This window comes from Balaenoptera ricei, chromosome 3 (assembly GCF_028023285.1).
Source record: "Balaenoptera ricei isolate mBalRic1 chromosome 3, mBalRic1.hap2, whole genome shotgun sequence".
Classification (NCBI taxonomy): Eukaryota; Metazoa; Chordata; class Mammalia; order Artiodactyla; family Balaenopteridae; genus Balaenoptera; species Balaenoptera ricei.
Genome location: NC_082641.1, coordinates 172,605,522 through 172,627,487, shown reverse-complemented (window position 1 = coordinate 172,627,487; position 21,966 = coordinate 172,605,522). Strand labels below are relative to the sequence as shown.

Genomic DNA, 21,966 nt, shown 5'->3' with positions numbered 1-21,966 from the left:
GTGGTCAGGGCAGGCCTCTTGGAGGAGGTGACATTTGGACTGAGGCCCAGAGGAGAAGGAGCTGGGGAAGTGGGTGTTCCAGGCAGAGCAGCAGGTGCGTCGCCCCTTGGTCAGGAAAGAGCTTGGTGGGTTCTAGAACAGCCAGGAGGTCAGTGTAGCTGGAGAAAAGTGAGTGAGGGCAAGTGGTGGGACACGAGGGCAGGCAAGTCAGTGCCTTCTCAGGCCACGGTGAAGAGCTCGGATTTTACTCGTAGGAGGAAACCACGGTAACAGCGTTTTAACAGAGAATGACATAACTGATTTTTGTTTAAGGAACTCTCTGGCTACAGCTGGGGGATGGACTGAAGGGGAAGGTGCCCAGCATGGAAGCTGTGGGGATGAAGAAAAACACCTGGATACAAATATTGAATCATGTTGTACACCTGAAACTAATATAAGGTTATATGTCAACTACATCTCAATTTAAAAAAAAAAAAGGAAGGGCTTCCCTAGTGGCGCAGTGGTTAAGAATCCGCCTGCCAATGCAGGGAACACAGGTTCGAGCCCTGGTCCGGAAGATCCCACATGTCCCAGAGCAACTAAGCCCGTGCACCACAACTACTGAGCCTGCGCTCTACAGCCCACGAGCCACAACTACTGAGCCCGTGAGCCACGACTACTAAGCCCACGTGCCACAATTACTGGAGCCCGCGCGCCGCAACGAAGACCTAATGCAGCCAAAAATAAATAAATAAAAAGAAAAGAAAACAAAGAAAAGCACCTATTTTGTAGGTAGAATTTGGCAGACATGTGGAGGGATTGGATGTGGGATGTGAGAAAAGGGGAAACATCAGGCTCAACTCCCCAGTTTTCAGCCTACTAGATGAGTGGAAGGTAGGGCTGTTTGCAGAGATGTGGCAGACTGCAGGAAGATCAGGGTTAGGTGGCGAGGGAACTGAAGCCAGGAGTTTGAGATCCAAGTGGGGGCTGTCAAGGAGAATGTTCTGTTCCTCTAATTAAGTAGGCTCCTTTTTAGCCTCAGGGCCTTTGCACTGGCTGTTCTCTCTCCCAGTGGGAATGGCCTCCCTCAGATCTTCACATATGGGGCCTCTTCTGACCTTGGCTGAAATGTCACCTCCTTGGCATCCTTCCCCAACCACCTCTCCCTCCAAATAAAACCACCAACTCTTCCACCTACCCCCAACCCCATGGACTCTCACATCAGCCCGTTTAATTACATAGCACTTACCACTGTTGTTACCCTTCTAGCTCCCCAAACTGTGGACTCCAGAAGGGCAGGGTCTGCATTTTGTTCACTGATAAATATGCAGCACCCAGCACAAAGCCCAATGTATAGTGTAGACTCCATAAACTGCAGAGTGAGTGATTAAAGGGGTCCCTCTGGACCAGACCCTATGCATGGTTTGGAGGACCTATGAGATACAGACACCACCCTCCAGGATCTCAGTCTTGCTGGAGGGAAAGAGATGTCAGCCCTGGATCTCAGAGGAGGTCTCTTACCCAGAAAAAGGTCAGGGAAGGCTTCCCAGAGGAGGTGACAGCTGCAGCTGCCAGGGGAAGGAAGACCAGAAGGTTATGCAGCATGTGGAGGCTCTGGAGACTTGCAAGACACGAACAGGGATCACTATCCCATTTGACGAGAGACGCTCAGAGGCAGAAACTATCTGATACTTCCAGGTGATTCGAATTCTGTCCAAGGGCGACGTCTAAGAAGCCATCCTCTCTCTCTGAGAGGACAGAAACGAATGGGCAAGCGCCACGCAACGTGGTGGGTCTCCAGCGGGCTCCTCATTCATCTGAGACTGAGAACACGAGAAACAGGAGATACTGGCTCCTTGAGGCTTCCGTACTACGGAATACACAAGCAAAGAAGGCTGCACCCTGGAATCCGGGCGTGGGCGGGTCATGTGACATACACAACTTCCGGCCCTCCGCAGGTTGTGCGTGCTGGGGCTTAAAGGTGTTCGAGGCCGCCGGAGGCCTGGCCTGGGGCGGCTCTGATTTGACAGTGCGGCCGCAGGAGCATGGAGGGTCCCCTGGAGAGGGGGGCGCCCGCGGCGGCGCTGGCCGCCGTGTTGAAGCACAGCTCGGCACTGCCGTCCGAGAGCGCCCAGGTCCGGGGCTACGACTTCAACCGTGGCGTGAACTACCGCGCGCTGCTGGAGGCCTTCGGCACTACTGGTTTCCAGGCCACCAACTTCGGGCGCGCGGTACAGCAAGTCAACGCCATGGTGAGGCCTGGGTGGGACTTCCTGGGTTGAGGGGCGTGGCCTCCGGTAGCACTGTGGGGTACTTGGGGGCGGGACTTCCCTGGGAGGAGGTGTGTTTTTCGTCCGATAGTTGGAGAGAGACGGGGACCCCCTCCTGGGCGGGAGTTTTTGTGCTGGGGAGTGGGTTGGGACTGATTCTAGGTAGGGGGCGCGTTATAGGCAACATGTTGCAAGTATATTGGAATGGGCGGAGTCTGGAGCCAGACCGCGCAGTTGAGGGAGGGATTGAAGGAGGAGCCTAAGGCAGGGCGGGACCTGAGGTTGGATTTGCTTTTCCCAGTGGGGAGAGGGGTCGGGCCTGCAAAAGTGATTCCTGAAAAGGGGCAAAGCCTGAGTGTGTGACCTGAGACTTGGGCTGTGGAAAGGGCGGAGCCTGCACAGGGGTGTTCATTCCCTGGTTCCAGGTAGAAGTGGTCCCATATCCCTCAGTGGGCAGGGCCTGGGCGCGGAGTCTGTCTCTGAAACCCACTTGGGGTCCTTGGGCCGGAGTTTGGGGCCAGAGGTTAACTCGACCCTGCCCTTATACACCTAGATAGAGAAGAAACTAGAGCCGCTGGCTCAGGATGAAGACCAACATGCAGACCTGACCCAGAGCTGCCGCCCACTCACCGGCTGCACCATTTTTCTGGGCTACACATCCAACCTCATCAGTTCGGGCATTCGTGAGACCATCCGTTACCTCGTGCAGCACAACATGGTGGGGACCTGGTGGGGTTGTGGCCTTGGCCTCTCTGGGTCTTAATGGGCAATAAGATTACTGGTCATAGAAGTGAGATAGGGAACTATGGGTCAGTTTTGTTTTGCAGCAGAGCTCCCCACAAGGGTCACTGGATGAGAGTTGGGAGTTAGGAGTCCTGCCTGGTACGAAAGCAGGGCGTCCCTTCCTTGGCCAACCTCACTGCCTTGTGACTGCAGGTGGACGTCTTGGTGACCACGGCTGGGGGTGTGGAGGAGGATCTCATCAAGTGCCTGGCGCCCACATACCTGGGCGAGTTCAGCCTCAGGGGGAAGGAGCTACGTGAGAACGGGATCAACAGGTGGGAGGGGCTTCCCTGGTGGCGCAGTGGTTGAGAATCTGCCTGCCAATGCAGGGGACACGGGTTCGAGCCCTGGTCTGGGAGGATCCCATATGCCACGGAGCAACTAGGCCCGTGAGCCACAATTACTGAGCCTGCGCGTCTGGAGCCTGTGCTCTGCAACAAGAGAGGCCGCGATTATGAGAGGCCCGCGCACCGCGACGAAGAGTGGCCCCCACTTGCTGCAACTAGAGAAAGCCCTCGCACAGAAACGAGGACCCAACACAGCCATGAATAAATAAATAAATAAAACAATGCAACCTGGCTTAAAAAAAAAAACAAAAAAACACAGGTGGGGGGCCCTAAGTGGTGCTGGGTAGGGGAGCCAGGCTGAGGGTCCTGGACCCTGATGCCCACATGCCTCCTGTCCCCAGGATCGGAAACCTGCTGGTGCCCAATGACAATTACTGCAAGTTTGAGGACTGGCTGATGCCCATTTTGGACCAGATGGTGCTGGAGCAGAACACGGAGGTGAGGCTGGAGCAACCTGGGGGGGGGGGGTGGCACGGTGGGTGTCAGGGGTGGTGCCGCTAGCTGAAGCTGATGTCTCCTCCTAGGGTGTGAAGTGGACGCCTTCCAAGATGATCGCCCGGCTTGGCAAGGAGATAAACAACCCAGAGTCAGTGTATTACTGGGCCCAGAAGGTGAGGGGCTGGGTGGGGGCAAAGTTGCCATGCTTTGGCATGTGTTGTTTCATCTTTACAGCCACCTGGGGAGTTGGTACTATTCTTATCATTCCCACTCCTAGGTGAGGAACCTCAGAAACAGAGAGGTTAGGCAATTTGCCTGAGGTCCCACAGCTGTTGAGTGTGGTCCTTGTATTCTGGCTCTACTCCTAGACTACTGGGAAGCAGTTGGGGGCGGCAGTGCTTAGCAGCCCCCATGGGACCTGGTGTAGGGTCCCATGCTCCTCAGAGGCTATGGGGTCCAGCAATCAGAAAAACAAGAGCTACCATTCTTTTATGTGCCAGGCACAAGTGAAGTTAAGCTCCCTGCCCAGAATCAGGCAGAGAGGAGGGAATGCCCCCAGACTGCCCCTGCAGGGCTCTGAGCTCTAACCGCTCTCCTGTCTTGCTCTTTCCTAGAACCACATCCCTGTGTTGAGCCCGGCACTCACAGATGGCTCGCTGGGTGACATGATCTTCTTCCATTCCTATAAGAACCCAGGCCTGGTCCTGGACATCGTTGAAGGTAAGGTGCTGGGGCCCCAGAGGAGAGGGGGAGGAGGGCTGCCTGGGCCCGCGGCCTGACACAGCCCTCTTTCCCAGACCTGAGGCTCATCAACACACAGGCCATCTTCGCCAAGTGCACTGGGATGATCATCCTGGGCGGTGGCATGGTCAAGCACCACATTGCCAACGCCAACCTCATGGTGAGCAGGGATGGAGTGTGTGTGCTCCCTAGTAGGGGGTGGCACTCAGGCCTGTCATGCAGACAGGCCTGTGTACTAGGCCTATGCCATGTGCTGAGTAGACAGTGGACTAGACAGGCCAAGATCCCTGCCCTCCTGGAACTGATGTTCTAGTGGGGGGAGATAGCAAACAGCTGACATGCATATCAGGTGGCAGTAATTGCTATGGAGAAAAATAAGGGAGTATGTCGAGATGGCAAGTGAAAGGGGTGCTGTTCATAAAAGGGAAAGCTTCCTGGGAAATGTGACCTGCGAGCAGAGGTTTTTCAGGGGGTGGTCCCATGAGCCATGTGGTTGTCCTGGGGTGTGGGGGCGAGATAGAATTCCCGGCAGAGGGACCAGTCAGTGCAAAGGTTCTGAGGTGCCTGATGTAGGTCAGGGAACAGCTAGGAGGCTGGTGAAGGCGAGAGTGGGAGGAGGTGAGGCAGGAGGTGACAGGCAGAAAGTGCAGGGCCTTGAGGGCCACTCAGGTGCTCTCGAGGCGCTCTCTGGCTGCTCTGGGGGGAACAAATGAGGGGGCCAGAGTGGGGGCCATAGAGAGGGGAGAGGTAAGTTGGATTTGGAGGTCTTCTGTAGAGCTGGTGGCAGATGTGGGAGGGCTCTTGCTACCTAGGAGGTGAGTCTGGAGCAACACTGCCCACTGTCTGCCCAGCATCCCGTGACCCCTCACTCTGCCCAGATGTTGACGTGGGGCCCTTCCCTTGGAGTGAGGGGCCGCCAAGGGCTTCCTTCATCTGGAACACGTCCCTCAGCCTCTAGCTACAGTGCCCTGCCTTGGAGCCTGTGTGGCTGACAGCCCACTCTGCCCCTCCCCACAGCGGAATGGGGCTGACTATGCCGTCTACATCAACACAGCCCAGGAGTTTGATGGCTCTGACTCGGGCGCCCGGCCAGATGAAGCTGTCTCTTGGGGCAAGATCCGGGTGGACGCACAGCCTGTCAAGGTGAGGGCCGGCCAGCCAGCTGGGGCACAGGGTCTCCCGGGGTACAGCCTTGGGTCCCGTGGCTCACCTGAGTCCCCTCCACAGGTCTATGCTGATGCCTCCCTGGTCTTTCCGCTGCTCGTGGCTGAAACCTTTGCCCAGAAGGTAGATGCCTTCACGCCCGAGAAGAACGAGGACTGAACGCTGGACGGTGCAGCCCCAGGGAGGCCTCACCACCTCCTCTATTTATTAGTTTGCAGACCCAGCTCCTCCCAACTCCTTGGTCAGCAGCATGTCTAGAATAAATGGTCTCAGTGGTCCTTCTCAGGCTGTGTCTCTCTCTCTGTCCTTGGTCGTGGGTCCCCTGGCTTCAGCCTGTGCCATCCTCAGCCTTGTAGGTCTCTTCCCGCCAGCACTGGATGCTGCCCCCCATGGCGGTCAGCAAGCAGGGCTCCGTGGGGTGGTAGGCCAGCGACTGCACCACACCGGGACCTACAGGCAGGGCCAGCGCCAGGGCACCCTGTGGAGTGAGGGGGTTGGGAGTGTCACCAGTGTGTCTCCCTGCCCTCAGCTGCTTCTCCCCCGCTTTCAGCCACATGCGTCTAAGTGCTTCCGAGACATTGTAAACTTAACCAGCCACAAACTCAGCCCCTCAGTCACTCTGTCCTTCTAGGTGCTCAGGTCAAACATCTTGAATCTTTCTCTTACATCTCACATCCCTTCGTCGGTAAATCCTCTTGGTTCTACCTTTAGACCATGCCCAGAGATTGCTGATTCTCTCCACCTTCACAGCCACTGCCCTCCTCCACGGCCGCTCACATGTGGGTCCCAGCTTCCCTCCCCCTCTGCCACCATCTGGGCTTCGCCCGCCCACTTGATAGCCTCAATGCCTGCTCCCTTCATCACCCTGCAGTCATAGCTCAACAAACACAGTTCCTCAAGCAGGCCACCATTCCTCTTTCCACCTGGAAAGTGTCCCTTCATGTGCCCTCCCCTTCAGGGTGACTTCCGGTCTACAGGAAACTCGAGAAGTAGGCAGAACATTGGCACCTTCTTAGTTCCCAGAGGGAGAGCTGGCCCCTGGACTCTCCAGGGCCCCCCGGTTCCCTCCATCCTCTTAGGAGGCTTACTTCTCTGGCCAAGCCCCAGCTCTGACCCCACTACGCCTGGCTGTCAGTTCGCATCCTGACGCCCCCACCAGGCTGAGACACATGAGGACAGGGCTCACGGGGCTTGGGGGCTGGATACCACAGGGATGCTCAGAGGTAGCTCAGATTTCCTGAACAACTACAGCCTTGTCTCCCCTGAGGTCAGATGCCACTATCCGCTCCTCCTACCCCAGTGTCAGTCCCAGTGGCCCTGCCTGACCTGGATTCTGCTGCCGCCAATGCCATCCAAAGTGCTTCTATCTCCTGACCAGTGCGTGTGTGCCACAACCCCGAGCCTTAGCACGTGCTGTGCCCTTTGCCACGAACGTTCTCGCCTCATCCCCTCACTCACTCCTTCCAGCCCCCAGTTCTAACAGCACTCCCTTATAGAGGCCTGGGAGTGACTCAGGTAAGGACAGGGCAGGCCCCCCGGTGCAGAGGCTCACCTCCACCAGGTCCCAGAAGAACACCTTCCCGTCCTCGGAGCAGCTGACCACGTGCGTGTCGCGCTCACTCAGGCAGCAGTCCAGCTTGTACTCCTGGTTCTTATGGCCCGTGTACCTGGATGTGAGTGGCATCAGTGGGGGTTTGGGGCCTTACTGGGAGTGGGGGAGGGGCCCCACAGCCCTGAGGACTCACTCGCCCAGCAGCTCCCCCGTGTCCTTGTCTAGAAGCCGCAACGTGGAGTCCAGGCTGGACACCAGGGTGCACTGCCCGTCCCGGCTGAAGCAGGTGCAGGTGATGGGGCCTGGGGGAAGGGGAGGGGTGGGCAAGCAGGTCAGGCTGGGGTCTCCCGTGCTGCCCCCACCTTCCCTGCCTGCCTCACAGCCCCAGCCACACTCACTGCCCACGTAGTCTGAGAAGAGGTGCCCCATCCTCAGGTCATAGCGCCTTACCCGGCCATCTACGGAGCTGCAAGAGAGGGTGGATCCAGCTGAAGCATCACAGGGGCCAGTAGGTCCAGGGGTCCAGCTTCGGTGCTCCTGTACCCTCTCACCCGGCCAGGGCCCTGAGAGCAAGGCTGGGTGCCTGCCCTTCCTGGACACCCTTCACTGTCATGTCATGTTCAGGACCGGCCACAGAAAACATGCACTGAAGTGAATTCATGAGTGGAATTCTGAGGCACTGGCTTTGAGACTCAGCCCCAGGGGCCAATCAGGTCCCACTGCATCTGTTTCTGATTTATACTGAGCTCCTTCTCTGGGCTACAACCCTGTATGGGAGCTTGGGACACAGCTGCTACCAAGCCAGGAGCACTTGCTGCCAACGTGGAGCCTTGCTGACTGAGGGTAATCAGCTCCCCGAGGAGGAGACGTTTGAATTGGTACTTGAGGATGAGAAGGAGCCAACCATGTGCAGTCCAAGGCGGGATGTGTGGGAACTGGGTAGGCCAACAGGCCATGCAGCCCAAATGCCCCCAGTGGTGGTATCGGCACTCCCTCAGGTTGTGGCAACATTTGGGCAGCCCTGCATGGGAATTTTTTTTTTTTAATTGTTTGTCTCCTGCAGCTATAATATCAACTCTATGTAAGTGGGGGTTTTTCCTTGTTTTCCTATCTTTTCACTCCTGTATGCTCACTGACTGAAAATGTGACCTGCAGGTGGTGCTCAAACACACTCTGAATAAGTAGTAGAAGGGTAGCCCAGGCAGAGGAAGAGCAATTGCAAAAGTCGGTCCTGGGGTGCGAGCATGTGTGGCATATTTAACAGAAATGAGCCTGGGAATGAATAAAAACTGAGAGCACAACAGAGACCAGACCATGCAAGGCCTTGTGAGTGCAGTGAGGAGAGTAAATTTTAATCTAAGTACAGAGACAGCTATGATCCCCAATGGCACCTGGGGAGGGGCAAGGTCCTGGCCCCACTCACCCTGCGAGAACCTCATGGTCTGACACCTTCACGCTGGATATGCCATCCTTGGCTTCGTCCAGCTTCTGTATAGGATCAGGTCTCCGTGAGCGGCAGTCCCAGCAGCGGATGGTGGAATCAATAGAGCCTGTGACGTCAGCATGAAGGTGGATCAGGTTTGGGGGGGGGGGCCGGGGCAGCCCCCTGCGCCCACCTGCCTAGGCCCCGGACTCACCAGACAGGATAACTGTGGCCTCTTCATTAAACTGCACCGTGTTCACCTTCTGCAAAACAGGAACAGCAGCTTAGAGAAGGCTGGACTTTGGAGGATGGAGATAAAAGCAGGGTTCCCAGTGCAAGTTAAAGCAAGGAAAAAGGCTAGGGGTAGGGGAGATGAAAGTTTTTGGAGGAACTGCAAGGACAGGGCTTGGTGAAGGCGGGGCCGTGGGGAAGGATCCTTGCGCTGTAATTGCGTGGGGAGGGGGGGAGTCCCTGTCACCACCTACACGCAATTCAGGTCCGTTCTAACGCGGCCTTTTCTTGCTTGCACTCACCCCCGCGTGGCCCCGGAATTTGCGCACGACCTGCCCCGATGCCACATCCCACAGCACCACTGCCTTGTCCCCGCCGCCGGAGCAGAGACTGCTGTTGTCAAAGGAACTAGAGGGCAGAGCAGGGAAGATCAGCGTCTACCTCTGATCCCGGCCTCAGCGCCTCGATCCCGGCCTGGCCCCCGGCTCACCCTGCCGCGTCCAGCACCTCGTAGCCGTGGCCGCTGTACGTCCGCAGTAGCGTCCCTCGCAGCGGGCTCCACAGCTTCAGGGTCTTGTCGCTGCCGCAAGTCAGACAGTAATTGCCATCCACTGGGGAACATCACGAGGGGGTTACTGGGCCGCCGACTTCAGGAGGCGGAGGTAGGACCCGGAATGAAGATAAGGGCGCTCACCATTAAATCGCACGGCTCGCACCGCCCTCTGCCCGCAGTCCAACGTCTTCAACCGTTTCTGAGGTAGCTCCGGGCCCCGCGGTTTTGGCTCCGGGAAAGCCATTGCTGCGCCCTCCCTTCCTCGCCACCGTAGAGTAGCTTGCACCGAGGCTTTCTACCCTGGGAACCCACGCTTTGGTGTAACCTTATTATTGTCCTCCATAGTCTACTTCTTATTTCTCACTTCCGGGTTCAACGTTTAGGCTTTTTGGAGAAAGCGTTGGAAACACTGAAGTTTGTTTCCAGCTTCCCGGTTTCTTTCCCCACGTCCTATTTTCTTGGAATATTTTTGGCTTCTTCGAATTCTCTGTCCCCTGGACGGGGTTAGTTCCAGCTCCCGCCGGCAGGAACGGAAGCGCGAGGGCTGAGGGTGTTACTCTAAAAGCCATCCTCCGTTTCCATGCTGGAAGCCGCCGGAAGCTGAGACTCCCGCAGCGGAAGAGGCGGGACTCGCTATGTCCGCGAACAATATGTCGGACCCACGGAGGCCCAACAAAGTGCTGAGGTGAGGATCCTAGTTGTCATGGTGTTAAAAAAAAACAAAACAAAATTCAGCTATAAATTTTAAAGCTATACTTGGGTTTATCAAATGATTCATGAATTGGGCAGCATCCCATCTAGCAAGTAGAGGGGAGCGCTAAAGGGCTACAGAAAGGGAAAGGTTTTTTAAAGGCAAGGCAAAGAAGTCATAATCAGAAAAAAGGGTGATTTCAGATTAGGTCATTTCCCTTTTGGGGAAAAAAGGGTCTTATTAGGGGGGGTTACCTCGTCTTCTTTTTGGAGGATGGAGAGGGGAGAGGACCCATGTGACCGACTACCTCATTGGTGCTGACCAGAAAATTCCTGACTGACCGGTTAAGACTACATTTCTGGAGGAGGTTAAAGCTTCGGTTAGGTTAAGTATTGAGCCCTGCTTTGGTGGCTTGGCCTAGCATAAGGGACTCCATTTTTGGCCCGTGGTTTTCTCTTTAACAATGCCCCCTCCTCCCACCCTCCCCACCTTAATCAGACTCTCAGCTTAACTGAGAGATGTGATCAAAACTTAAGGCATGAGTGCCACTCTCAGCTACTGCTCTGAGGTTCTTGCAGTTTTTCTTGTTCCTTTGTGTGCTAACCATAGGTAATGATGTTTTTGCTTAACCCCTGTGATAGTCGCAGGTCCTGGCTGGCTTCAGGTTCACAGTTTTTAAGTTGGTCATTTTTTTGTTACTTTTCTGATGTTCGAGTCTTAGGGAGATCTTTTGCTTGGTGATTAGTGGCAGTGAGTATGCATTTAAAACTTTTGAGAGATTAAGTGCACCAGGGAGATTATTATAATAAACAGGATAATTCACAATGTTCGGAGTGCACTTCGGAGCCATGGTCCCCAGGATCCAAACCAGGCAAAATCAAATACGTCAAAGAAAGTTCCCATTGGGAATTCCCTGGGGGTCCAGTGGTTAGGACTCCACGCTTCCAATGCAGCGAGCACGGGTTCGATCCCTGCTAAAAATGAAAGTTCCCATTGAAGGAGTCACCTTCTTAAGCCAACTGACTTGTTCAGTGATTTTTATATAATAGAGTTTCAACTAATCCAGAAGGGTTAATCCAGGTGCAGCAGGTGGTATTGACCACAGCATAGACACTCCTTGCTCAGCTAAAAGATAATCAAGGACTATTCTATTATAAAGAAAAACTTTGGCCAGAGAATCTAAGGATCTTTCTTGGGCTGATGGCCCTGCCGAAGGAAATGAATCCTGAGTCATGAAATCCTCATCGTTATTTTTAAAAAAATATTTATTTATTACTTATTTGGCTGCGGTGGGTCTTAGTTGCGGCATGTGGGATCTTCCTTGTAGCATGTGGTATGTGGGATCTAGTTCCCTGACCAGGGATCGAACCTGGGCCCCCTGCCTTGGGAGCGTGGAGTCTTAGCGACTGGATCACCAGGGAAGTCCCGCTCATCGTTATTTTTAACTTGATGATGTAAATCCAGGGGATTTGATCAATGAGGTGTCTTAGTTCCCTTGTGGAATGTTAGGGGCCCAGTTACATAACCTAAGAGGTATTGCCCCCTGTGCACTGACTATCTAGGCATTCAGAGGCCCAAAGAGAATGATAACCACCATGGACAAAGACAGACCCTACGGGGACACAAACCATTGCTGTTAAGGAGGTACTGTTAATGGATTCAGTCACAGGAATTACTGCGTTTACCTATTCCAACCAGGTGTCAGTTAGGTTTTCAGCACGTACGGGAAGAGAATCTCCCATCCTGAATAAAGTGTTGTTCTAAATGCCTTGCAAAGGTGGTTGCTGCTGGCGAGATCTCTTAGTGATTGGGGGCAAATCTGATCTAGATTATCATGGGAACATGGGGGTGCAAATGCACTAAGATTTACTAGGTAATTATGTCTAACTGAGTATGTAAGTTATGATGGGAGAAAGGAAACAACAAGGCATAGGTTGTTCTGGCTGTACAAGTTGAACTGCGTAAGAAATTTTTAGGGGGTTCGATTGTAGTTTGCTGTGACTTTGAGAATAGAAGAGAAATTGGTCACAGGAAGGACCAGGGGGTCTCTAGCATCATGGATAGATTGTAATCTTTGTTGACAAATCCAGCAGTCTGAAAGCTTACCTCCCTTAGCAATGGCCTGGGAGAGAAGGGTGAAAACATTATCTTTCCAGGTCAATACCAGAGTAAAGAAAAGAAAAAGGAAGGGTTTCACGTTTAGTTAAAGTATGGTCTGTTCATTTAATTTGCAACCATTGTTTGTGCATCTTAATTTCTCTGTTCAGGGAATTCCCTGGCAGACCAGTGGTTGGGACTCTGTGCTTTCATTGCCGAGGGCCAGGATTCAATCCCTGGTGGGGGAACTGAGATCTCACAAGCCGCCCATGGTGTTGCCAAAAAAGAAAAAAAAAAAAATTAAAAAAAAATGTCTCTGTTCAGGAGCAGACTGGTGCCATGTTACAAGGACATCAGGATGGCCACAGTCAGGCAATGAGGGGTCATTTTTTGCTGAAGCAGAATGGTCTTCATCCATATGTGCCTTATTTATTTATTTACTGGCTGCTCCGTGCGGCTTGCGAGATCTTAGTTCCCCGACCAGGGACTGAACCTGGGCCACCACAGTGAAAGCACCCAGTCTTAACCATTGGACCACCAGGGAATTCCCGGTGCCATAATATTTATAGACTCTTGCTGCTGTCTTTACATGAAAGTCAGCTAGGGCATTCCTGGAACTCAGGTTCAGTCCTTTTGGTCTGAACCTCAATTTTAATGACAGCAATTTCAGAAGGTAAGAGAATAGCAATAAGAAGGTAGTTTATTTGTTGCCTTTTAAAAAAAAAATGGATTTTTTTCAGCATTTTTACAAACAATTATTTATTTATTTATTTTTGGCTGTGTTGGGTCTTCGTTGCTGTGCGCGGGCTTTCTCTAGTTGTGGTGAGTGGTGAGTCTGCTCTTCATTGCAGTGCGCGGCTTCTCACTGCAGTGGCTTCTCTTGTTGCAGAGCACAGGCTTTAGGGGTGTGGGCTCTAGAGCACAGGTTCAGTAGTTGTGGCGCACAGGCTTGGTTCCTCCGAGGCATGTTCTGCCTGGACCAGGGCTTGAACCTGTGTTCCCTGCATTGGCAGGTGGATTCTTAACCACTGCACCACCAGGGAAGCCCTGTTGCCCATTTTTGATTGGGGGCCCAGAGGACATAAGAAAACCCCTTTGTTTCCATAACATCCCCAAATCATGGATGACCCCAAAGGCATACCAGCTATTGGTATAAATATTAACAGTCTGTCATCTGATAACTTGCTGCTTTAGTTTGTGGGAAGTTTCCCTTTCAAGTTATTCATATTGGTTAGTAATATCATAACCAGCTTGGAAACAAAGTATCCCTTTTTCATTTTTAGAGTAGGACCCATCAGCAAGATTAGATCAGGATGTTCCTACCTGGCAGTCATGGGGCTCATCTTTGTCAGGCAGAGGTGGTGATGTAGCAGGGTTAAGGATGTTGCAACATTTAAGATGTTGAGTAGGTAGTGGAAGCAGAAGGATCTCATAGGAGGTTAATCTGCTTGCAGAGAAATGTTGAGTCATTTCAGAGTTAAGAAGACTTTGGACAGTATGAAGAGTTTGTAAATAAATGCCATTACCTAGGGTTAGATCTGCTGAGGCTCCTACTAACTTTGCAGCTGCAGCTGTAGCCTTAAGACAGTTGGTATAGGGACTGGCAACTGAATCTGGTTATATGCTGTGATAGGAAACAGGCTATGTTTATTGCTATGCTCTTGTGTGTGCATTGCCAGGGCTTGCTTATCTCTTTCATGCACGAATAAGGTGAAAGGTTTTGAGTAATTAGATAGGCCTAGGGCTGGTGGTTCTTACAGCACTTGTTTTAGTCTTAGAAAAGCCTGCTTATGTTTATCTTCCCTAGGAGGGGGCTCAGGCACTAAAAGTTTAGTAAGTTCATAGAGTGGGAAAGCCAATAGAGAAAAATAAGGAACCCATAGTCTACAATAGCCAATCAAGTCTAGAAATCCACAAAGCTGTCGCTTAGTTATAGGCATAGGACATTCTTGGTTTAGCCTAATCCTTTTTGGAGATAGCTGGGTTCCTTCAGCACTAGGTAATGAACAGTATACAGAGATAATTGTAATTTTTCCTTGCAGAGTTTATGTCCCTTTTGTCAGTGGAAATAATCAACAACCAACCTATAATAAGAATTTTAGGGCTTCCCTGGTGGTGCAGTGGTTAAGAATCTGCCTGCCAATGCAGGGGACATGGGTTCGATCCCTGGCCTGGGAAGATCCCATATGCCGCAGAGCAGCTAAGCCCGTGTGCCACAACTACTGAGCCCACGTGCCACAATTACTGAATCCCACGCGCCTAGAGCCTGTGCTCTGCAACAAGAGAAGCCACGACAATGAGAAGCCCGCGCACCGTAACAAAGAGTAGCTCCCGCTCGTCGCAACTAGAGAAAGCCCACACACAGCAACGAAGACCCAACACAGCCAAAAAAAACCCAAATAAATCAATTTATTTTTTTTTTTAAAAAGGATTTTATTCAAGCCGAACTGAGGACTGTAGCCCAGGAAACACAGATTCAAGAAGCCCTTGAATTGTGTTTTGCCAGACTACAAAATGGCAGAGGCTTATATAGGCAAAAACTGCAGTTACATAACTTGTTTGTCAAGAATTATAATTGGGGCTTCCCTGGTGGTCCAGTGGTTAAGACGCCACCCTTCCACTGCAAGGGGCACCGGTTTGATCCCTGGTCAGGGAAGTACCGCATGCCACGAGGTGCAGCCAAAAAATAAAAAGGGAATTATAACTGGAACTGGCAAGGAGTAAGGGTGCCTGTCAAGCAAGGATTGGTTGGGGTCTGAAGTGGTTGTATAGTTACAGTGGGAGATCTTGAGACCATAAGGTTGCAGCTGGCAGCTGCTAGCAGATATTGTCTTGAGAATAGCTAGTGGTGTAGTTAAGTTTGATACAGTTCAGAAAATTCAAGTTCTCAGTGATGCAGGAATATATCCACATCCACAATGACCACCCGGCTCCATTTGGATGCCTGAAGCACAGTTCTGTCTTGTCAGAACAAAGAACAAACATCAAACATAACGGGGTACATTCTTCGAGGTTTCAAGAGACAGATTAGCACATACACAGTGAGTCAGCATGACCGTAGTTTTGGGGAAGGGAACCTCATCTTCAAAGGAGTTGATGCATTGGCATCTTAGGGTTGGGGTGAATGGACATTTATCCCTATCTTCAAAGTGGACATTCTGAACAGTCTGATAACTGTATTCCTTTTTCTGTCTGTTTGTTTTAATGGCTAAAGCAGATGTACAATGTCTGTTTGACAGGCCACAAGACGGTCTGTTCTAATTAGCATAAAGTTCAAGCCCAGGGGACTTCCCTGGTGGTCTAGTGGGTAAGACTTCGAGCTCCCAATACAGGGGGCCTGGGTTTGATCCCTGGTTGGGGAACTAGATCCCACATGCATGCTGCAACTAAGAAGTCCAAATGCCGCAACGAAGATCCCGCATGCTGCAACTAAGACGCGGTGCAGCCAAAATAAACAAATACATTAATAATAAAAAAAAAAAGTTCAAGCCCAGTCATGTATGAGCTAGGATGACTTCCCCATACCTCAATATGTGGAAATTTCTTGCATCACTTCTCAGCTAACTGTTGCAGCAGATACATGGAGTCTTTTTTGGATGCCTCTTTGGTTACTGAGCACAGCAAGAGGTCGTCTGCCTGTTGTAAGACAGTTGATTTCCCCGGGACTGGCGGCTCCTTGCATTTTGGTGGAGCACTTGGGAGAAATAAGGGGCCTCAGTGAGCCTTTGAGGCATGACTGTCCAGGTGTATTGCTGATTTTTCCAACTTAAGGCGAACAGATAATCAGCTGTTGGGGTCTACAGTGGTGCTGAACCAAGGTCTACAACAGTGAACCATTTTGAGTCTGGTGTCACTCATGACAAAAGGGTGTTCTGGGTTTGCGACAACTGGGAAATGGGGAATAACTATCTCATTAATAGCTCTTAATTCCTGAGGGGAGGGATAAATTGGGAGATTGGAATTGACAAATACACACTACTATATATAAAATAGATAACTAATAAGGACCTACTGTATAGCAGAGGGAACTCTACTCAATACTCTGTAAAGACTTAAATGGGAAAAGAATCTAAAAAAGAGTGGATATATAAACATATAACTGATTTACTTTGCTGTACAGCAGAAACTAACACAACATTGTAAATCAACTCTACTCCAATAAAAACTAAAACAAACAAACAAACAAACAAACAAAACTTTCCCTGGGGGGAAAAAGGAAAAAACTCTTAAGTTCTGGACAAATCTCCATCCTCACCCATTAGGTTTCCAGGCTGGCAGGATCTGTGTGTCATGGGGGCTAATACAGGGTATGATTACCCCCTGGGAGATGAGATCTTTTGTTGCAGGTGTGAGGCTTTGTGTGGCTTCAGGCTTTAGTAGATATTGAGGTAATTGAGGAAGAGGTTTAGTTATGTGTCTCTGAATCTTTATAGGCTCTGTACTTTTTATTGTCCCAGTGTCAGTATTAGAAATAACCCACAGGTTTTTGGGCACCTCAGTTAAATTAGGGGACTTTTGTTGGAATCCTTCCTCTTCTACGTCAAGGACAGATTGTAAGAACGTAAAAGAACATCAGGTTCAGGTTGGTCAGGAAATTTAACGGTGAGGTCTCCATTGGAAACAAAATGTATTAGCCCTTTTAACTTAGAAAGCAGATCTCTACCTAATAGATTGACTGGGGCTATGTCACATAGCAAAAAAGAATGCTTTTCAGTCAAACGTCCCAGAGTCATTTGTATTGGTTGAGGTAGAAATTCTCTCTGAACGTTTATTAGATACTTCTACTAAGGAAACCTCTTTTTCACTCTGAGGGATTTGTCGTCCTATGGGAGTGGGGTTTAAAGTAGAAAGTGTAGGGACTTCCCTGGTGGTCCAGTGGGTAAACTCCACGGTCCCAATGCAGGGGGCCCGGGTTTGATCCCTGGTCGGGGAACTAGATCCCGCACGTGTGCCGCAACTAAGAGTCTGCATGCTGCAACTAAGAAGCCCGCCTGCTGCAACTAAAAAATAAATACATAAATAAAAGTAGAAAGTGTAGCTCCATTATCGACTGGAATTTGGCAGGGTTTCCCATTAATTTTAATTTTAGCTTCCCCTTGGCTGTTTAAGGGAATTACTGATAACAGCTTACTGGAGAATCCCTTGGAACACTGAGGGGGTAGATGTGGGGCACTCAAGTTGAAGAATTTGCATAAGACCTTTGAGGACAATCTCTTTTTCCAGTGTCCCAGTTGATTACATGTGAGACATTGGGCCTCGGGCCAGCGTTTTGATGGTGGACCCCTAGGAGGGTGTTATGCTAGGTCTCTGGCCTTGGAGCTTTTGTAGCTGTAAGGCCAACAACTTGGAAAATTTTTGCTTGTGGTCTTGCTCTAAGGTCGTTTCAAAGTGCTCAGCTATGGTCGCTGGCTCCATCAGACTGGTGGTCTCCCATCCTATTTTCTGTCTTTTTATCAATGCACTAATAATCTCAGGAGATAATCTATTTGCAAATAGGGCAGCTAAGAGCAGGTTGAGTGACTCTTTTATATGGGACCGGAACGCCATAGGTGGAGGGCTTCCAAGCATGCCTTAAAGTTGGCCCGATTCATCTTTCTTTGCTTTGCATGTTTGAATAATAGACCGATCAGTTGGGGTAGGGAAGATTCTAGGAATGGCTTATAAAAGGTCAGGTGCTGTTTTACCAGTTTTTTCTGGTTGAGGATCTTGAAGATCCTCCGGGTTTTGCCATTTTGCTTCCTGTGTCCATTTGGTGCTTCACCAGGTCCTACCTGCATGTGCACAAGCTGATAAAGATTTTGCAGCCTGGGGTCAAGGCCCTGATAATGACTCCAGATTCTTCTAAGAACTTTTGGGGTTCCTCCCTAGGTTTAGGAAGTGCCTTAACTATGGCCCTTAGTTCCATTTTTGACCAAAGAGTGAAAGATACCCGAGGAGGTTCGTCTGCAACCTTGGGTAGTTCTCTCTTACATGGTAACTGTTGAATAGTCCCTTCAGAGTGGAAAGGCAGTTCAGAAAGAAAATCAGTAAAACATGAGTACTCAGGTAAAGAAGGAGAGAGGGGCTTCCCTGGAGGCGCAGTGGTTGAGAATCCGCCTGCCAATGCAGGGGACACGGGTTCAAGCCCTGGTCTGGGAAGATCCCACATGCCGTGGAGCAACTAAACCCGTGCGCCACAACTACTGAGCCTGCATGCCACAACTACTGAAACCCACACGCCTAGAGCCCGTGCTCCAAAACAAGAGAAGCCACCACAATGAGAAGCCTGCGCACCGCAACGAAGAGTAGCCCCTACTCTCTGCAACTAGAGAAAGCCCGCGTGCAGCAACAAAAACCCAACGCAGCCAAAAAAAATAAATAAATAAAGCCTTATAAAAAAAAAAAAAGGAGAGAGGAGAGCAGTAGGAGTCATGTCAACCCTATCCTTTTTTGTTTTAGGTACTTCTTGTGTTTTTGATTTTCCATTAGCCTTTTTGTAACCCATCTTTTAATGAAGCTATTTTGGAAACTTGAAGCCTTTTGGAAGCTTCCATTTCCAATGAAAATAGGTATCCCATTCTGTTTGCTTAATTTGGAAACCCTCACTTTCAAGGGCACTTATTTTGTTTTTTTTTAATAAATTTATTTATTTGTTTTTTGGCTGCATTGGGTCTTCGTTGCTGCATGCGGGCTTTCTCTAGTTGTGGACAGCGGGGGCTACTCTTCGTTGCAGTGTGTGGGCTTCTCATTGCGGTGGCTTCTCCTGTTGTGGAGCATGCGCTCTAGGCCCCCGGGCTTCAGTAGTTGCAGTGCGTGGGCTCAGTAGTTGTGGCTCGTGGGCTCTAGAGCTCAGGCTCACTAGTTGTGGGGCACGGGCTTAGTTGCTCCGCGGCATGTGGGATCTTCCCGGACCAGGGCTCGAACCCGTGTCCCCTGCATTGGCAGGCGGATTCTTAACCATTGTGCCACCAGGGAAGTCCCTCAAGGGCACTTCTGAAATAAACAATCTTGTCTCACTGACACATTCCCCACAGTGGCCACTGTAATTCTAGGTTGTTTTTAGTAATATTTTGCCATTTTTGTAGATATTTACAGCTTTTGGGATTATAGTTCTTAGACATAAAAAAGGCAGGTATGCTGATGGGTGGCATGCTTGATTCATTAAAGGTGAAAGCTCCCATCTCTCTTAGCTGGCTTTATCTACACAAAGCAAGACAGACAAACATGAATACCTTAACATTCCAGCTGTAACCAGTTACTGCGGCCTGGCCAAGAAAAAGGCCCTGTGCACACCACCACCAACTGCCTACACAGAACCTGGGGCTGGGGGAAAGGATTGAACCAGCAGACCCCAAATGGGGATTGTGGGCTGATTCCAAACAAATGGGGAACCGCAGCTGCCACCAGCAGTGCCCAACGTGGAATCTGGGAAAGGATCCCAAATAAATGGGGAACAGCAGACCATACCACCAGCACTTCCCAACATGGAATCTGGGAACAGAACGAAGGCTGGGGGTTTCCAACCAAATGAGGAACTGTGGTCCGAACTTCCAGCAGCTCCCAACATGGAACCAGTGATTCCAGACAAATGGAGAACTGGCTGGAAAGCCAATTAGATTGGGAGTGACACAAAGAGAGCAGAGCTCAGAACTGAGAGGAACTTACCCATGGCCCCCAGAAACGGCGAGAAAGACAGTGGACTCAAAAAGGGGTTCATGGGTACCATGCTTATGTTTCTCATTGTCCCCAAATGCTGTCAGAGGTTCACTTTGGATCCTGTCGCTGCCACCAGATCTGTTGAAAAAAACAAAATTCAACTGAATAAATTTTAAAGATCTAATTGACTTTATTGAAGGCTTCATGGATCAGGCAACATCTCCTCTAGCAAGTAGAGGGGAGCTCTAAAGGGCTACAGAAAGGGAAAGGTTTTTAAAGACAGGACAAGGAAGTCATAAACAGAAAAAAGGATTATTTCAGATTAAGTCACCTCCTTTTTGGGAAAAAAGGGTCTTATTAGGTGGGTTACCTCTTCCTTTGGGGGATGGAGAGGGGAGAGGGGCCCATGTGACATACTACCTCATTGGTACTGACCAGAAAATTCCTGACTGACTGGTTAGGACTACATTTCTGGGGGAGGCTGAAGCTCCAATTAGGTTAGGTACTAAGCCCCAGTTTAGTGGCATGGCCTAGCATAAGTGACTCCATTTTGGGCCTGTGGTTTTATTTTTAACAATGGGAATGGGCCTCGGGTTGTGGGTTGGAGACCCAGGGGAGCACCTGCCCATCCTGGGGGCAGAACTTGAGCACCCCTGACCCTGAGCCTGCTGCAGGTACAAGCCCCCGCCGAGCGAGTGTAACCCAGCCTTGGATGACCCAACACCGGACTACATGAACCTCCTCGGCATGATCTTCAGCATGTGTGGCCTCATGCTCAAGGTGGGCAGGGCTGAGTTTCCTTCCCCATAGCTCCACCTGACAGTGGGGAAGGCGTGGATTCAGAATGAAGCAGGACCAGTGCTGAGGGGGCAGGGCTGGGGTGATGCTGGGTGAAGAGGCTAGGGCTGTCGGGGAAGCCAGGTGTCCGGGTCAGAGTGGCGCATAGGACGTCAGTCTGAGGGTGGGGCCAGGCTTTAATGCAACTTGGTGGGGACTGGTGGAGAAAATGTGGGGTCCTTAGCACGATGGGGGATGTCAAGGGCCAGGCTCCTTAGGCCTGAGGGGACATGGTGGGGTCAGAGATGCAGGACAGGGAGTAGGACCATAACTCAGGTACCTGGAGTTAACTATGGGGATCTGGAACTGAGACTCCTGGGGCTCAGGGTTTGAGCTGCATCAGGTGGAACTGGGGTTGGAACCGGTGCCTGGGAATGGCCCTTGTGGGGGCTCATTGGGGGTGCCTCTCACCGACCTAACCCACCCATCCACCTACCTCTTCCAGCTGAAGTGGTGCGCTTGGGTTGCTGTCTACTGCTCCTTCATCAGCTTTGCCAACTCCCGGAGCTCTGAGGACACTAAGCAGATGATGAGTAGCTTCATGTGAGGCTGGATCTGGAGAGGGAGGGACTCCTGGGTGAGGGGAAGGGGACCCCAAGCCTATCCATCCTGGACTGACACCTCTCTCCCATCTCAGGCTGTCCATCTCTGCCGTGGTGATGTCATATCTTCAGAACCCTCAGCCCATGACGCCCCCCTGGTGATGTCAGCCTAGAGGGGTCACATCCTGGACCCCTCTATCCACCTTGCCCTAGGCCTGGCCCGTGGCTGCTCAGCCTCCTGCCCTCAGCTGCAGTCCTGGGCTTCCCTGGGTGAGGTAGTCTTGGGGCCTGCAGCTGGATGGAGGGAACCTGGCCCTGTCCTTGGGATCCCACTTCGCTGGAGCAGAGAGGGCAATCTCCTAGGCCTACCCCTCCTGCCTTCCTTCCCCACCCTGCCTGCTGTTGGAGGAGATACTATCCATGTTTCTAGGTGTATCCACTCATTTTCTTGTTGAAGCCAGTTAATAATAAATTTTTGCATTCTGGTTGTTCTCTGAGACCTCTCTCTCCTTCTGTGCATTGTCATAACAGGGGGAAGGGCTCCAGTTCCTCCACTCAGTCAGGCTTGGGGTGGGGTCCCCAGTCTGGAGCCTTTTGGTTGGTTCACTTGCTAATTTCACAAGACTCCAGCCTTAAGTCAGCTGCCAGAGGCTGAACAGTGATCCCTGCCCTCTGGCAACTCA

The 21,966-nt window shown here is 51.2% G+C and overlaps 3 protein-coding genes across 4 annotated transcripts; 2 read left to right on the top strand and 1 right to left on the bottom strand.

Moving 5' to 3' along the window:
• Positions 1 to 1,909: 1,909 nt before the first annotated feature.
• On the top strand, positions 1,910 to 6,007 carry DHPS (deoxyhypusine synthase). Of its 2 annotated transcripts, XM_059918220.1 has the most exons (9): positions 1,910 to 2,231; positions 2,803 to 2,967; positions 3,186 to 3,307; positions 3,721 to 3,817; positions 3,904 to 3,990; positions 4,432 to 4,537; positions 4,615 to 4,718; positions 5,576 to 5,701; positions 5,786 to 6,007. In XM_059918220.1, the coding sequence occupies exons 1-9, from the start codon at positions 2,025 to 2,027 to the stop codon at positions 5,879 to 5,881; spliced, it is 1,110 nt and encodes a 369-aa protein (XP_059774203.1). In that variant the 5' UTR covers positions 1,910 to 2,024; the 3' UTR covers positions 5,882 to 6,007. The 2 variants fall into 2 exon arrangements, with proteins under 2 accessions (XP_059774203.1, XP_059774204.1); XM_059918221.1 differs by lacking the exon at positions 2,803 to 2,967.
• On the bottom strand, positions 5,893 to 10,021 carry WDR83 (WD repeat domain 83). Its single transcript, XM_059918222.1, has 9 exons — positions 9,623 to 10,021; positions 9,419 to 9,539; positions 9,231 to 9,336; positions 8,912 to 8,960; positions 8,698 to 8,824; positions 7,673 to 7,740; positions 7,468 to 7,576; positions 7,275 to 7,389; positions 5,893 to 6,200 (listed from the first exon to the last, which is right to left on the bottom strand). Exons 1-9 carry the CDS (start codon positions 9,723 to 9,725, stop codon positions 6,051 to 6,053), a joined length of 948 nt encoding a protein of 315 aa, XP_059774205.1. The 5' UTR covers positions 9,726 to 10,021; the 3' UTR covers positions 5,893 to 6,050.
• Positions 10,022 to 10,060: 39 nt separating this feature from the next.
• On the top strand, positions 10,061 to 21,780 carry WDR83OS (WD repeat domain 83 opposite strand). Its single transcript, XM_059918223.1, has 4 exons — positions 10,061 to 10,166; positions 20,579 to 20,684; positions 21,187 to 21,284; positions 21,379 to 21,780. Exons 1-4 carry the CDS (start codon positions 10,117 to 10,119, stop codon positions 21,443 to 21,445), a joined length of 321 nt encoding a protein of 106 aa, XP_059774206.1. The 5' UTR covers positions 10,061 to 10,116; the 3' UTR covers positions 21,446 to 21,780.
• The last annotated feature ends 186 nt before the right edge of the window (positions 21,781 to 21,966 follow it).

Coding starts and splice junctions, on each gene's coding strand:
- WDR83OS (XM_059918223.1), top strand. CDS start 10,117: ATGTCCGCGAACAATATGTCGGACCCACGGAGGCCCAACAAAGTGCTG. Junction 10,167..20,578: donor AGGCCCAACAAAGTGCTGAG/GTGAGGATCCTA, acceptor AGCCTGCTGCAG/GTACAAGCCCCCGCCGAGCG. Junction 21,285..21,378: donor CAGATGATGAGTAGCTTCAT/GTGAGGCTGGAT, acceptor CTCCCATCTCAG/GCTGTCCATCTCTGCCGTGG.
- DHPS (XM_059918220.1), top strand. CDS start 2,025: ATGGAGGGTCCCCTGGAGAGGGGGGCGCCCGCGGCGGCGCTGGCCGCC. Junction 2,232..2,802: donor TACAGCAAGTCAACGCCATG/GTGAGGCCTGGG, acceptor TTATACACCTAG/ATAGAGAAGAAACTAGAGCC. Junction 3,818..3,903: donor TGCTGGAGCAGAACACGGAG/GTGAGGCTGGAG, acceptor GTCTCCTCCTAG/GGTGTGAAGTGGACGCCTTC.
- WDR83 (XM_059918222.1), bottom strand. CDS start 9,725: ATGGCTTTCCCGGAGCCAAAACCGCGGGGCCCGGAGCTACCTCAGAAA. Junction 9,540..9,622: donor GCGAGCCGTGCGATTTAATG/GTGAGCGCCCTT, acceptor GATGTTCCCCAG/TGGATGGCAATTACTGTCTG. Junction 8,961..9,230: donor AATTCCGGGGCCACGCGGGG/GTGAGTGCAAGC, acceptor CCTGTTTTGCAG/AAGGTGAACACGGTGCAGTT.